The sequence below is a fragment of the Erinaceus europaeus genome, chromosome 16 (assembly GCF_950295315.1).
Source record: "Erinaceus europaeus chromosome 16, mEriEur2.1, whole genome shotgun sequence".
In the NCBI taxonomy this organism is placed as follows: Eukaryota; Metazoa; Chordata; class Mammalia; order Eulipotyphla; family Erinaceidae; genus Erinaceus; species Erinaceus europaeus.
Window position 1 is genome coordinate 30,217,274 of NC_080177.1, and position 17,147 is coordinate 30,234,420.

General features: G+C 36.2%; 1 protein-coding gene across 1 annotated transcript in view; it reads left to right on the forward strand.

Moving 5' to 3' along the window:
* KCNH5 (potassium voltage-gated channel subfamily H member 5) overlaps window positions 1-17,147 on the forward strand; it is a 447,738-nt gene that overhangs the window by 22,475 nt on the left and 408,116 nt on the right. The window contains exons 3-4 of the mRNA XM_007530917.3: window positions 6,851-6,957; window positions 10,406-10,534. Of these exons, the coding sequence (XP_007530979.1) occupies window positions 6,851-6,957; window positions 10,406-10,534 (236 nt within the window). The remainder of the gene's footprint in view (window positions 1-6,850; window positions 6,958-10,405; window positions 10,535-17,147) is intronic.

The following is a 17,147-nucleotide window of genomic DNA, read 5'->3' on the forward strand; positions in this document are numbered from 1 at the left end:
AGGGATTTTAAGTTATACTGGGTAACATTAGCAATTTTTCCAATAAAAGGATTAATTTAAATGAAGGTGTGTTATTATTGTACATTCTCTTCCCTGGAAGAGTTGCTTCTCCCCTTATTCTGTTAATGCCAGATTCAAGTGCCCTACAGGCAAGGACTCCCATCTTGTTAATTTTTGTATGCACTGTGATTTTTCAATATCAAGAGGTTAATATTTCATTCTGTTTTTTTTTTCCTTTTTATTTCTTTGTCCTTCCTAATCTTGCCCCATGGGACTAGATGCACAGTCAATTTCAACATGCTTCTCAATATTATTTTGGTATCTCTGTGCAAATGCCTGTACTGTTTTATTACTTTTTGTCTTCCCCTTCACCTCACCTTTTACTCTTCAACAATTATTCATTATAGGGCACAGAATATAACTCTCCTGAATATTTCTTTGACATAGACATAACCCAGGTTTGAGCATGGAGCACTGCATTGGAGGAAACTTCAGTGTTGTGGTGTCTTTATTGCATTCTTTCTGTCTCTATCTGAAAAAGCCAACTGAGAACAGTGCAGCAAGCCCTGGTGACAACAACAAAAAAGTCATTCATTATAGTGTGTTTCATGTATTTTTTTTAGTCTGTCTTTGAAATAATTTATGTGTATTCTTGAAATGATGTTTTATGCTTGACTAAGAACTACATAATTCATAGCATGTGGTAAGAATTATAATTATTTGCTTTTTTAATATTTCTATTTATTTTTTCTTGTATACAAACAGAGAAATGGAGAGGAGAGGGGGAGATAGGGAGAGAGACAGATAGAAATCTGCAGCCCTGCTTCACTACTCAGGAAGCTTCCCCCTGCAGGTGGGGACCAAGGGCTTGAACCTGGGCCTTTGTGCATTGTTGTGTGTGTGCTTAACCAGGTGCTCCACTACTTGACTACTTTACTTACATTTTTTTGTCCAGTGTTATAGCTGAGATTTTTATTTTTACCTTGCCATGTGATAATCAGTTTTATTATGCCTATCTACTGTGTACCCATATCCTCAGGTCTTCAAATCATTTGACTGATTTATCCATTATGTTAGTCTTAAATACATTATCTGACATTTTACTACCTCAGAATCTTGGAGACTAACACTCTTGTACACATTTTCTTATAATGTTGTGTAAGAGGTTGTCTCAATGCTCAGAAATAGGATTATTAGATAGTAGAATATATGCAGAAGTTAATATATATGAACTTAAAAGGTTAATTTCTATCGGGATGCTGTAGAATTGTTTTCTGTTTCCACTTTAAACAGCCATATACTAGAATTCCAGATTTCTTCCATCTCTTTGCTTTTTATAGTATCTAAATTTCTATTAAAAAAAAACTATGTGTGCTACACGCTGCCATTTTTTTCAGTTAAGATCTGAATAAATACTTCACTTCAGGATTCCTAGGAACTTCTAATCTAGTTCATTTTATTATTTAGTAATTGTATTTTTCAAGTCTTTAGGTTGTCTTACTGCCTGTTGGAGAACACAAAAACTGTTGTTTAAAGATTTTTAGGGAACGGCATTTAAAAACATGTTTTCTTAGAGGTTAGATAGAAACCACTGTAGCATTTTATTTCTCACTAACCTGAATTATTTGTTTAATTTATTTATTGATGTATCAGGGCCTTATGTAACTGTGATTTCACTATCCCGAGTAGTTTTTTTATTCACACATAATTATCTGAATATATATTCATATATATTTTATTCATATATATATATGAATAATATATATATATATATGAAGGAAGAGGCACAAAGTGCCAAAGTTTACCTGGTACTCTGACAATCCCATATGCTGCTGGGACTCAAATATGTGCTAGTACATGACAGACCATATGTCCTACCTGGCAAGCTATTCCTCTGGCATCAGAGCTGAATTCTAAACAACCCATGCTGCCTCCATCCATCCATCCATCCATCCATCCATCCATCCATCCATCCATCCATCCATCCACCCACCCACCCATCTATCATCTGTCTGTTGGGTTGTCAGAAAAGTAATGATGCATTTTTTTTTTTTTTTGCATAGAAAACAGAAAAATAGTCCATGACCTTTCTGAAAACCCAGTAGAAATGAGAAGAGGGGCCAGACAGTGGTGCACCTGGTTAAGTACACACATTACAGTGTGGAAAGATCCAGGTTGGAGCTCTGGCCCCACCTGCAGGGGGAAAGCTATGTGAGTGGTTAAGCAGGTCTGCAGGTATCTCTCTCTGTCTTACCCTTCCACCTCAATTTCTGGTTGTCTCTATCCAATAAATAAATAAAGATAATAAAAGTATTTAAAAAATATAAAAAAAAGAAATGAGAAAAGGAATAATGTAGTTATGCAGGATTGGAGTAGACAGATAATTTTAAATATATTTATTTTCTGAAAGGTCCTTAATAATCCTTTATATCACATTACAAATTGAGAGTAGAGATATTGTAATTTTTTATTTTACATACATCACAGCCTGCCTCATTAACAGGATTATTTCAGAAAAGATGGATGTCCAGTTGGTACCATTTGGCTGGACACTCTGCTTTATATGAGGTCACAGAGCACAAATGCTGGGGTTAGAGGTGCCTCAGTGAGGTCACACTTGAAAGTTTAGAGATGTACAATGCTATCCTTAGTGTGTCTTAATTACATGTTATGAATCAGTCAGCTGTGATTCTGTCTCAATCTTTGTAAGCCCATATAAATTAATTTGTTGTAAAGTTTTTAGGTTTTGCTTTCATTTATTCCAATGTGACTTCTTTCAGATTTTGAAAGCTGAGCTCTTATTTGTTTTTAAATACTATTCCTTACTTGTTCCCAGGTTTCTGTGTTAGGTTTTAAAGACCTTAGCCCATCAATCTGTGTAGCTTCTGTGTGAGCCATTTGTTAGCTCATGAGACACAGCCGCCAATAGATAAAATATGAATTTGAATATTTATGGTGCTTTTATTCAGGAAAAATTTTTAGCAGTATCAGAGTAAGATTGATTGGTGGGACACATAATTAGGTTAATTTTTTTTCAGTTAATAAGGATTATACCTCCCATGGTAACTGTGTTAAGTATCACAGAAAGATTTGGTGGTGAAATTTTGATGGCTTGTCAAGGAATCTGAAAATAAGGAAAAAAGGACATAAACCAAAACCCATCTATCCCAGAAGTTTCCTAGGACAGACAATACATGAGAGATGCACTGCCAAATACTAAGGCACATGCCTTAGACCAGGCCTGAAGAAAATTCCCTTGTTCTCAAGGACAAATTTTACCACAAATTAAGTGAGTGGCAAGAAAACTGATCAGATTAGCAGTAAACAATCTCATCACCTCATACACAAATGAAGACATGAAAAATTATGTGACTTTCTTTAAGATACAGGGCCACTATATATATATATTTTTACTGAGAAGTTTATTTTTATTTACAATCTTATGGTCATTATCACTTACATTTTTAAAAATTTATTTATAAAATAAAAATAAAGAATATGTCAAAACTATAGGATAAGAGGGGTACAGCTCCACACAGTTCTCACCAGCATAACTCCATATCCCATCCCATCCCCTGATAGCTTTCCTATTCTTTATCCCTCTGGAAGTATGGACCCAGGGTCATTATGGGGTGCAGAAGGTGGAGGGTCTGGCTCCTGTAATTGCTTTCCCACTGAACATGGGCATTGACAGGTCAATTTATACTCCCAGCCTGTTTCTATCTTTCCCTAGTGGGGCAGGGCTCTGGAGAGGTGGGGTTCTAGGACACATTTTTGAGGTCGTCTTTCTGGGGAAGTCAGGTTGTTATCATGGTAGCATCTGCAACTTGATGTCTGAAAAAGCATTAAGATATAAAGAAGAACAATTTTTTTAATAATCCATTGTCACTGGTCATCAGGAACAACAAAATGGGCCTCTTTGTGGGCCCCTAGAGGACCTTGCCCTCAATGTAGATCAACAATGGTAGGGACTGCCCCATTTTCATTCTCAGAAGAGAGGTTGGGCCAAAATCCCCTACCACTCCAGACACAGGAAGATGTGTCTGGCAATGGGTGTGGCCTAGAATATTCCTAGCTAAAACCACAGATGTGAACTCAGACCTACAGGGATGCAGAGGTTACACAGCTCCTGCACTGAATATAGGCCCCAGGTCAAATTGATGGAGTTTACAATTAAAGGTATTTATATACTTTTCCCAGATTTGGGAGCTACTCTCTTCCTTGATCAGGCTTTCTAGTCCTATTTCCAACGCTGACACCACCTCCCTAGATCATACCTTTAGCTCACCTGCATGTTAGCTGTCAGGATCACCCCCAAATTAGTAAAGTCATGGGCCCTTTGGAATATACCTAAAATAGACATACTAACTTTTTCCAGAATGGAGACTGAAACTCTCATCTGATATATTCTTGCCTTAAGGGTCCAGATTATTAAACAGGGCCACTGTTTTTTAGCAAGAATCCTTGAACCTCTTCCTATATTTGTAGAGAAGCATGAAATGGGACTGGGCCTGGAGAGTCTTTCTAACCCCACTTATAAGAAGCATTTGGTGTAGGTACATAAATAAATAAATAAATAAATAAGATAATTTCCCCTCCATGACTTCCTGCCTACAGGATTCCACCCTTCTAGATAGACTCTTGAGATAGAGGTTGAAAGAAAAGGATTGAGAGATATAGAGAGAAGGCAAGATAGCCTCATTGTGCTCCACTTTTTCTTTTTTTCCTCCAGGGTTATTGCTGGGCTCGGTGCCTGCACCATGAATCCACTGCTCCTGGAGGCCTTTTTTCCCCCTTTTTGTTGCCCTTGTTGTTGTAGCCTCGTTGTGGTTATTATTATTGCCATTGTTGATGTTGTTCGTTGTTGGACAGGACAGAGAGAAATGGAGAGAGGAGGGGAAGACAGAAAGGGGGAGAGAAAGACAGACACCTGCAGACCTGCTTCACTGCCTGTGAAGCGACTCCCATGCAGGTGGGAAGCGGGGGCTCGAACCTGGATCCTTACTTCGGTCCTTGCGCTTTGCGCCACATGCGCTTAACCCACTGCACCACCTCCTGACTCCCAGTGCCCCACTTTTTGTGCAGCTTCCCTTTTGCCCCCATGTTATGGTCAGGGTCTGGAACCTGGACCTCTGACATGGCTTAGTGGTGAAGTGTGCGCTCTACTGGATGAGTCATCTCCCAGCCTCCATTAAAACAAACACACACTTTCCCTTTTTCTCTCTTCTTCTTCTTCTCTCTCTCTCTCTCTCTCTCTCTCTCTCAAATAAAAACCAAACCAAACCAAACCAAACCAAACCAAAAAATATCAAGAAGCATTCCTGGAAGAAGGAAATTGTTTGCTGCCATCATGCTCCTCTTTCTGGGGACCCAGGAAGATGGAAGACATTACCGGGACTTCTGTAAGCTCTGGACATATTTCAATATAAGAAGAGGATCCCGCTTGGAGAAACTGGCAAAGGAAAGCTCCCACAGTACTACAGAAACATTGATCTTGGATTCAAGACGCCAAAGGAAGCATCCAAATTTACAGTAGATGCCCTTTCCTCAGACATGTCTTCAACTGGACGGAGGATCCTGTTTTGTGTGCTGACCAAGACGAAGAGGCAGAGGAGCACTGTCACCCCTGAGACTACCTCTGCTACGTCCGGAACTATGGCAGCTTGGAGAAGTGCCACAAGAACATGTCAGTTCACCTGTCCCTTTGCTTCAGAGACTTCTTCACAGCGAGTGAGTATCTGCTTCAGACAAAGACTGTGCGCTTCAACATGCTCAAGGTGTCCAAGGCTGCTGACCAAGAATCATTTCCAGAACTTGTGAGACTGGACACCTACCTGGCCATTAATGCAAATGAAATATAATTCATTTTCCATTATAAACAGAAAAGAAAAAAAAAGCATTACAGTAATAATTCATAGTATAGCAGATTATAATTTATAACTTTATGAGCATTATCCTCTTAATACTCACCCTTTGAATTATCATAGCTTTATTGTTATTTTACTGTTGAGGAAACTTAAGACTCAGGTTAAAAAGTTTACCCATAAATAGTTTGTTGGTGATCTTCAGTTATACTCAATTTAAATTTCATTTTCAGCACTCACACTTTTTTAAATCTCTTTGGTGGACTTTACTCATTCAGGCTGATTCCTGATTTTGACTATCCATGTTTATAAAATTCCACATGGGCTTATCATTGAGAAACAAGATATGTTTTTTGGTCTGTGCATGGCCAACAGTTGCACAGTGATCAATTTGATAGGTCTGAAAGAAAAAAAAAGGTGGTTAGTCATCTTTCATAAGGTGTATCTATTTTTTTAACCGGGAATTTATAGACATAAGAGCAAGCAGTAAGGTTTACATTTTCCATACTTATAAAATATACTAGTCATCATTATTAAATATATTATTTATTGTAACTGGAATTTGAACTGGTGTTGTTGGTAAACTGATTTTTTTGACTAGGACATAGTAACTGAATTTTGTGTGCATAGGAGCTTTCCCCTCCAACTTAGATATCACTTCATTTAAGAAATGTTGATTTATAGGATTGTTGTTCTCACAGGGGTAAAGTTCCACATTTCCCCAAAATAAATGGCAATACACCTTATTTAAGGAGTGTTTTAAAGTTAGGAATTCCTCTTTATAACTCTAAAGTAACTTCTGAATCTAACATTTAGGAGGAAGTTCAACAATCATGATTAAGACATGGTTTAAATATTTCAAATCACTTTACTGGAGCAAATTATATTTTGTAATTAAATTTGAAAAGTTAAATCAAAGACAACTATGATTTGTGTCACATTTGAAAATCAACACTGAAAATTGAAATAGATTATTTTTTTTCCAGTTTTATGTATGGGGAATTGACTGATAAGAAGACCATTGAGAAAGTCAGGCAGACTTTTGACAACTACGAGTCAAACTGTTTTGAAGTTCTTCTATATAAGAAAAACAGTAGGTATCTATCTAAATTTCAGTAAGAATGGTCAACTCTTTATTAACATTTTGTTGTTCCTTCTCTTGGCAGGGCTAAGGATACTGGTAAAATTAATAAAATGATTCAACCTGTGAAAAGCAACCTTAGAGGAATGAAAGGAAAAATATGGTGCATATTAAATATAAGTCATGCCACACAGCAAAATGTTTCACAACCAATACTCATGGTGTGTCCTATACTTAAATGATAGTAACTAAAAATGATAATAACTAAAATCATTTACTTCTCTTTATGGCTAAAGTAAAAGATGATTGGTATTAGAGGGTATATATATATGATTACATTCTATACATAAACCGATGGCATATGGTGTCAACTTTAGGTGAATCTTGACCAATATGACTTTTTGCTAGTAGCCTCATAATGTTTTATGTGAAAACTAGTGGAAGTAGTATTTTCACAACGAATCATTTACCTTTGGTAAATTTATATCAAATGCTTAAAGGTGTTCTCTGGGATGAAATGTGTGAGTGCTAAAATGCTCATTACATAATCACATATGACTTCATGATAGGAACTCTTCATCAGAGTTTGGAGGAGAAAACAAACAGACAAATCCTCCAACTATTATACTTATTAACTAGGTCTCTTTTCTAATTTTCATTCTTTGGATAATCACTTTCTTTTACTTTTGCTTCTTCCCTAAGTTGAACTTTATTTATTTATTTATTTTATAAGTGAACAGACTTTAGGTGTCTTCTGGACTTCATGATAGGAACTCTTCATCAGAGTTTGGAGGAGAAAACAAACAGACAAATCCTCCAACTATTATACTTATACTTATTAACTAGGTCTCTTTTCTAATTTTCATTCTTTGGATAATCACTTTCTTTTACTTTTGCTTCTTCCCTAAGTTGAACTTTATTTATTTATTTATTTTATAAGTGAACAGACTTTAGGTGTCTTCTGGACCTTTTCCAACAAGTTTACATAAATATTGAGAAATGGTTGTAAACACATGCTTAGAACTTCCTTTCATTTTCAAATGTGGTTCTTCCTCCTTAACTGACTTAGATATGTGTCTTGAATTTAGTGAGTAATTTCACAATAGGCTGTATTAGTAAGGAAATTTCCCTTTGACCTTTAGTCAGAGTAAAAAGAGGATATATGTGTAGTGAAAAATAGAATTGGAGTTTCAGTGATGAACCTAATGTCAGCTGTATCCATGTTCAGTTTCAGTGATGGTCACCTGAAACCTATATACTCTTGAATGCAATGCTACTTAAAATAAAAACAAATAAATAAATAAAATGTCTCTTTTATTTACCTGAATGCAGAACTTGGATAGCAAGACCAGTTTCAAATAATCAATACTAGTGTATTCCCAAGTTTCCAAGGGACAAATGGGTTTTTTTTTTTCCTTCACCCTCCCAGACTTGCCATTTCCCTGAATACCAAATACAGAGTAGGACTATTTCCTCAGTCACTCAGCAAATACTCAAGTCTGATCCCTGGCTTTGATTTGAAAAACTTTCTATGTTGATATCTGAAAGCAGTTTCAAAAACATCCCTGGCCCTGCCAGAATCTGAAAAGTTGTTGTTTTTATAGGAAGCTCTGAAATGTAACATCGTCTCTTTCTGTTCAGATTTCTAGTAGACCTTGGAAAAACTACTTCTTTTTAATTGCCCCTTTCTCTCTATTTATGACCTGGCTGCCTCAAGCGCAGTGTGTTGGGACAGCCATAGGCCATGTATCTGCTAGCATCTGCGTCTAGTGATTTATAAAACTATGTGCATCACTCACAATTACTGGACACACTGTGTAAAATAAGAAACAGGAAATAAAGAACAAGCTTTTCTGAGTCCCTGCTTCATCCTACAATCATTTCTAAAAGGGCTATATATCTTTTCATGATCACCCATGGACTGATCATAAAAAATGAATGTTTCCATAAAAGTCTCCCTTCTTTAATTCAAAGATGATTTGAACCTGATCATCAGGCTACTTCTTTCTGTTGAACTATCCAGTTCACCTTTTTCGGGTGACATTATTCTATGACTTTTCAGGGGCCACAGGTATTCAGGTAATTCCTATTGATTTTTATTGGGAGCTGTTAAGAGACCACTCAGAGCTGCATATTTCACTCCCTAAATACCAAACCTGTCAAAAGCCTGTTTCTCTGTGTCTTTAAGATGGACAATCTGGAGAGACTTAGCTATTACTGTGACTTGGGGAGAACATGATACAAAAATGCCTTTTTATTCTAATGCATTTTCCCCCCAGCATTTGTACATTTAATGAAATTACTCCTTTGAGGATGTTTCGAGAGGGGGGGGGGGAAGCAACAGAGAGAGAGAGAGAGAGAGAGAGAGAGAGAGAGAGAGAGAGAGAGAGACCACAGCACCACAGCGCTGCTTCACTGCTTATGAAGCATTCTTCCTGTAGAGAGGGGGCCAGGGGCCAGGGGCTTGAGTCTAGGCTTTTGTGCATGGTAACGTGCATGCTTAACTGGGTGTGTCACCACCTAACCACATAAAGTCAGTTCTTGATTTATCTAAATTCTAAGTCTAGAACACTTTGCAACTGTCCTCTGGAATCTTCAAATCTGCAAGTGCTGTTATTTGAACATGATTTAGGTGTCATGATTTAGGTAAGGAAGATAGGAAGTGATGACTTGGTGTAAATACCTAACACTCTCAAGGACCGGAGACATTTTCTCCCATTGACATTGCCTTAATGGTTTCGGAGAGAGAGAGAGAGAGCTCTGTGCATATCAGGCCTCTTATGTTACGCATGTTATGTCTATTTGACTGATGAGAGAGCCTTGAGACAGAAACAGCATTTCATGTGTTCCTCCAAATGTAATACTTATCAGAACATCCTGCATTGCTGGTGAAGTCAATTGGAGACACTTCTCAGAGTGACAACTAGAGAGAAGATATAGAAGCTGTCACATTTGGTGATGTCCTGAGAAGGAGGTTGATGAGCACTGAGGAGGTGTGGGGATTCAGACCTAAAGGTGATTCTGCTTCACTTGGATAGCGAGAGTGCTTCTATATTCCTGCATTGTGAAATGCTATCCTATGCTTTGCTTTCAGTTTTTCAAATATACTTTATAAATACATTGTTTTAGTGAGAGAGATCGAGAAGAAGACAAAGAGAAATGTACCAGAGTACTATTCAACTCTGGCTTCTGGTGGTGGTGGGGATTGAATCTGCAAGCTTGGAGCCTCAGGCATGAGTCTTTTGCATAACCATTAAGCTGTCTCCCAGCCCTCAAATATTATTGAAAAGAAATGAGTTGTGTTTGAGCAGCTAGTAGTTGATACAAAATTGAAGCTTTAAAAATACTTTTTTTTTCTTTCATCAAATGAGAGACTCTTGCTTGGATGCTGATTATAGGAGTTGGCTGGAGAACAAGTCATTGCTGTGGCCATGTTACACTGTTGTTCTTTCTTTTACAGGAACCCCTGTTTGGTTTTATATGCAAATTGCACCTATAAGAAATGAACATGAAAAGGTAGTCTTGTTCCTATGCACTTTCAAGGATATTACATTGTTCAAACAGCCAATTGAGGATGATTCAACAAAAGGTAATTTTTCAAAGGAATTAATTAAGAATTTGATTGTCATTTAAATATACTATTACTATCACTTTAACATTGGGTAAGTTGGAAAATACAACTGTACTCTGTGACCCTTTTGTTTCACATTCATACTGGAGTCAGTTTTATTCAGCCACATATTTGAATGAAAATAGCAACTTGGAATAAAACTTGGTTAACTTGAACCATAGTAAGAGGAATTGGGACAGAATATAAAGAAAAGGTTTAATGGAGGATTATTAACTTATAGTCAATATAATGAAAATTCTGTCTTCTGTATAAGTACCGTGCACTAGCGCCACTGGAGCTCCAAAATTCTGTCTTCTAAAGAACTATGTTTTGAACCAAAATATGTAATTTGCTAAATGGTTTGGATGAAGTCAGTAAATTGATAGAATTTGTTTTGTAAGTGTTTGATCTATTGATTTTTTCAGGTTACTTTTTATTCCTTATTTATTAACTTGTATATTTTGGGGTAGATTGTTAGATCGTGTGCAGTAAACGAAATGCAAATATCCTGACTAGACTCTTATTGGCTACAATATTCAGAGAATTCCTATCAAAAAGGTAGTCAAATTGGATTCTATTTCCTCTTTTATATAACTATTCTCTCCATGTATGTTCGAATTAGTTTCACATAAATAGAGAATTTCAAATATTTTTAGAAGTAGTTTTTATATCATTAGTTTAAATAATCTCTTAGGAGGCTAAAACATTTTCTTTGCATTTGGCATTCATTCCCTTTTATCTCTTTTTTAAAAACTATGTTTAATCTTTCCAACTGTAATCATAAATTATATAAAAATAGCATTCTATTTATCCCTTACATGTAAATTCACATACATAATATATTTTCTCAGTTTCCGGTTAGCATACAGTTTCAACAGAAGAAATTTTATAATCTGTAAGACATTTAAATTATAACATATAATAATTCATTTGTGAACACTTTTGAAAATGTGTGAGTGAAATCATTTTGCAGAAGTCTGAATATTCATCGTTTGATTCATACTATCTACTCTGACTTAGTTCTGTGACTCAGTTGCTGAGAAATTAAGGACAACTTTAAATACTATTTTGTAATAGAACTTTCAATAGAACTTAAGCTTACTGTCCATTTGTTTGTTTTAAAATAAAGCTGCTCCAGGTTCAGAGATTTAGTGATGTGCTGTCTCTCCCTTTCCCTGCCTCTCTCTTCCTGGAAAAGTTTGCCTAGAGTGATGACGCCCAGGTAGTTAGTGACACACACAAACAATAACATCAGAATATAATCTTTCCAAGTTCATATTGGACATTCACTAGCTAGATCACCTTCTGGCCATAAAAAAACACCTTTAAAATTAAATATATATATATATATATATATATATATATATATATATATATATATATATATTGCTCTTAGACAAAACAGAATTAAATTATCACTCAATAATAGAAAGTTAAAAAATCCCCAAATGTTTAGAAATTAATACACTTTAAGATATTTATATTTCATTTAAAAAATAATCAATTTCTAATATTTTATTTATTTTGGATAGAGACAGAAATTGAGAGGGAAGAGGAAGATAGCAAAACACACACACACACACACACACACACACACACACACACACACACACACACACACCCCTACACACACACCTACACACACACACACCTTCCATCCCCCACCCTTTGCAGCATTGCTTCCGGAAGCATTCCCCCTGTAGGTGGGAACCAAACACTTGAACCAGGTTCTTGTGTACTGTAATGTTTGCACTTAACCAGCCCTATATTTCATTTTAGTGAGAGAGAGAGAGAGAGAGAGAGAGAGAAAGAAAGAAAGAAAGAAAGAAAGAAAGAAAGAAAGAAAGAAAGAAAGAAGGAAAGTGCTAGAGAGAATGATCAGAGCACTGTTGAGCTCTGGCTTATGGTGATACTGGGTATTGAACCTGGAACTTTGGAACCTCAGGAATCAATATCTTTTGCATAACCGTTATGCTATCTCCCCAGATCCCAAATTAATGCACTCCTAAGTAACTCAACAAATAAATTTTAAGATAAATTAGAAAAATATTTTGAATGAAATGAAAATATCACCATCAAATTTATAGAACATTGCAAAAATGGTGCTTAGAGGAAAATTTTACAACAATAAACACATGTATCAGAAAAAGAAAGATCTAAAATTAATAACTTTAGTTTCTTAAGAAGAGAAATTTAAACCAAAACAAGGTGAAAATATGAAATAATTATCAGATGGGGAAATGGCCCAGTGATATAACATAAGATAGATTTTTGTGAGGGCCCTTACTTTGACACCTGTCACTCCATATCCTACTCTGGTTCTTTCTTCCTCTGCTGTAAGATAAATGTATAACTCTAAAAAGGAAAGAACTGAACTTTTTACAGAAGATATCAGTGTAATAGAAAGCAGGAAAAAGAGAAAATCATCATGACCCAAGTTGGTTCTTTGAAAGACCTTTTAAAAGCCATTAAAAGTTAAACTTTCAGCCAGGCTAACTAAGATACAAGAAAGAAAGCACAAATTACCAATATCATAAGTGATAGAAGAGTCATCATTAGATACCCCACGGATATTAAAGCCTCAGAAGGAAATTGAACAACACAGTAATCAACACATTAATAACTTAGGTTAAATAAACCATTTCTTTGAAAGGCACATACTATTAGAACTAACTCTAGCAGTAGAGAACCATAGTTACCTTTTATTCTGTTAAATGGATGGAATCGATCTCTTTCAGAAAATGCAAGTGAAGAGAATTTATATGAGTTCAGCACTACCTCTGTACTGAAAGCAGAAAAAGACAATAAAGGAAGTAAATTGATAGATTCATATAAGAGTCCTCAGCAAAAATATCATGAAAGGATGTATTGAAAAGATTACACACCACAACCAAGTGAGATTATTCAACATATACTAGGCTATTATTAACATTGAAATATCACTTACTATAATCTATAATATCCTAGGATAAATCTCATAAACATATAAATTTGCAGATAGACAACATTTAACAAAAGTCCAAAATCATTCGTGATAAAGGCTCTGATAGTAATAGAGAGGAACTTCCTCTTTGGAAAAGAAATATATTTAAAAAGCTTAAAGCTAATAACTAGCTATATCTAAAAGTTTTATGTTTTAAAATATAAGGCTCATGATTATTTAATTATTTGTAACCTACATATTCTTAAGGTGAAATTCTCTCACGTTCATGAATGACCACATTGAGTAAAACACTTTTATGACAGCCTCATCCCCTAAAAATGTAAATACACATGCATACTAGATGACTTTGTTTTCTCTTATTTTCTCTATGTGATTCATAGAAGTTGTGGTCAAGGAAAGTACAGTATTCTCTCTACTAATAGAAACTAAAGTTGGCAGTATTCTGTAGTGAGGTTGGGTGAAGGGTGCTGGCACCAAAAGCTGAATTTAAAAAAAAAATAATGTTTCTCTCTTTAACTGCTTCCACTTCCATCTTTGTATTCTCACATAAGAATGACAGAATTTTTATCAGGGACATTATATTTTCAATACCTTGTTCATTCTTATAAAGATGATATTTGAATAAACTCCAGACACCTCAGACTACTTGATCTTTGAACTGTAGAGTCAATGGACATGAGGGTTAGGATTTATATGAAAAAAATCAGACTCCAAAGTGGAAAGTATTAAAGTAAAATATCTCTTACTAGTGCCATATTTATAAAGGAAGATCTTATTTTAGATAGTTTTTTTTTATTTTGAGACTTGTTTACACTTTTCAAATAAGTAACAGAATCCTGAAAAAAGTTTTGCGTAATAAGACGATGAATGGTATATGTGAGCTACATTCTATTATTCATGCAAGCTGTACACTTAATATGAAAAATTCAATAATCATAAAATATTTATGCCATTAAGTAATCATTGTACTATTGCTATGAGGCTAGTGAAATAGGAGTTTTAAAACCCTGGAAAAATGTCTTTTCACATTTAAAGAAAAAGGGACCATGGAATTGTTGGAAAACATTAAATAAGATTTCATGTTGATAGCATAATATAAAAATGGACCTTGAGGGGCTGGGTGGTGGTACACCTGGTTGAGTGCAGGTATTACAATGCTCAAGGACCCGGGTTCAAGCCCCTGGTCCCCACCAGCAGGGGTAAAGCTTTTTGAGTGGTGAAGCAGTGCTGCAGGTCTCTCTCTCTCTCTTTCCCCCCTCTTCTCTTTTTCTTTATCACCCTCTTGACTTCTGGCTGTCTCCAATAAATAAAGATAATAATAAAAACAAAAAAGAAAAAAAGTAAAAGTTTCCTTAAAAAATAAAAATAAAAATGGACCTTGAGATCTTGTTTGGAAGTTCTAGCAGGGGAGCACAGCTACTCATATACCCTCAACCAAAGGGTCTCTATTTGGGGAAGGCCGTTCTCTTCCACTGAGCATGTAGCTTCAGGAGGGACGCACGTGGAGCAGTGAGGGAGGAAGGAGAACCCTCCTATCCAGCCCGATCAGATGAATCAACCCTGGAGATCAGTGGGGTGAGAGATGTCGCAGCCAGATCACCCTCACATCCATTCAAAAAAAATGAATTAGGTCTAGAGCATCAATCTTGGAGACCTTAAGTTTGTTTTGATTCAGTTTTTGGTACAAGACTTATGTAACATGAGTTTTTCATGACTTTTCTAGGGATATTTATTCCCTTTGTTTATTTATTTTTAATCAACATGCTGAATGAGCACACGGTATGATATAGGCATTATTCTGAGTCCCAAGGTTCCTTTCTTTACATCTTAAGAAGGGGGAACAAACAAGAAAACATGTAGCAAAAACTTTCTTTTAATTGCTCTTATTTTCTCAGAAAAATATTATTTAAAAAATTTAAAAAAAAATCTCAAAAATATTATTAATTGAGTGTAAGGATGGTGAAAGAGATGAGATATTGAATGTGTGAGGAGGAGGAGTAGATATGAGATGTTAATTTAGAAGAGTAGAACAGGGGGTCGGGTGGTGGTGCAGTGGGTTAAGCGCACGTGGAGCAAAGCGCAGGGACCAGCGTAAGGATCCTGGTTCGAGCCCCGGCTCCCCACCTGCAGAGGAGTCGCTTCACGGGTGGTGAAGCAGGTCTGCAGGTGTCTATCTTTCTCTCCCCCCTCTCTGTCTTCCCCTCCTCTCTCCATTTCTCTCTGTCCTATCCAACAACAAAGCAACGTCAACGATGGCAATAATAACCACAACGAGGCTGCAACAACTAGGGCAACAAAAAGGGGGAAAAATGGCCTCCAGGAGCGGTGGATTCATGGTGCAGGCACCGAGCCCAGCAATAACCCTGGAGGAAAAAAAAAAAGAAGAGTAGAACAATGAGTGGACAAGCGAAACTCAGAAGATATGATGAGCACTAAAAAGTCCAAAACCAGCATGAATATGTGCTTTGTTTCCTCCTCCATATTTACTTAAAGGTGTCCAGATGCAGATACAGTTGGAGATTTGTGCTTCACCATAATTAAATTGGTAAGATGAGTGTGATGTATGGATGTATGTTGAAAAGAATCTGCGAGCAAGGCCAGGGCGTTAAGTTTGAGGGTGTTAGTAAAAATTTCGTGAGAAACAGGAACCAAAAAGTAGGAATAGAGCAGATGAGAATGTGGATCCTAGGGCTGAAAGAAGCTAGGGAGTCTATTTTAGCTGTAAGTAGCAATAGTTAGGGTTGTGACTTAGAGAGGAAGAGAAAGCAGGACCATAGGAAAAAATGGGCAAACATATATGATTTTTTATTTAAATAATAGTCAACCCATATCTTTGACCATGGGAGAACTGCAGTTTCCAATGGGGGCAGAGGACTCTCTGGTAGTGGGAACAGTGTGGAATTATACCTCTGTTATCTCATACTTTTATAAATCAATATTAAATCACTAATGAAATAAAATTTGGCTTCATACTTAGCTAATAAAGGTTCTGCTTAAGATATAGGAAATAATGTTGTAGGATGCCAGACAAGACTAATGAATACATACATTAGTTTGAAAGTAAATAAATATATATGTATAAATTTTGTTTTATTTTATGTATTTTACTTATGCCACCAGGATTATCACCGGGGCTGGGTGCCAGCACTAAGAATTCACTGCTCCCAGTGGCCATTTGTTCCTCCCCCCATTTTATTTGATAGAACAGAGAGAAAATGAGTGAGGAGGGGAGGTAGAAAGGGAGAGAGAAAGATAGACACCTGCAGAACTGCTTCACCTCTCACGATACTTTCCCCCTGAAAGCGAGGAGCAGGAGCTTGAATTTAGGTACTCACACATGGTAATATGTATGCTCAAATGTGGTGTACCACTGCCTGAAGCCCTTCTTCCTGCATTAATATTTTCAATGAGAAGTACAGATAAATCATTGAAAAACTTAAGTTGGCCAATTCTGGATTTTATTTCTGTATTTTCATTTTAATATTGGAAATCTGGACATGCAAATGTTTGACTCACTTGAATCCTCATTGTTTATCATTGTACCTTACTGCTTCATCCTTTACAGTGAAAACTTATTATAGGGGATTGGACAAGATCCTTTTGTCTTTTTCCCTATGAAAGTGAAGTACAGGTTGAGAACACTCTGGT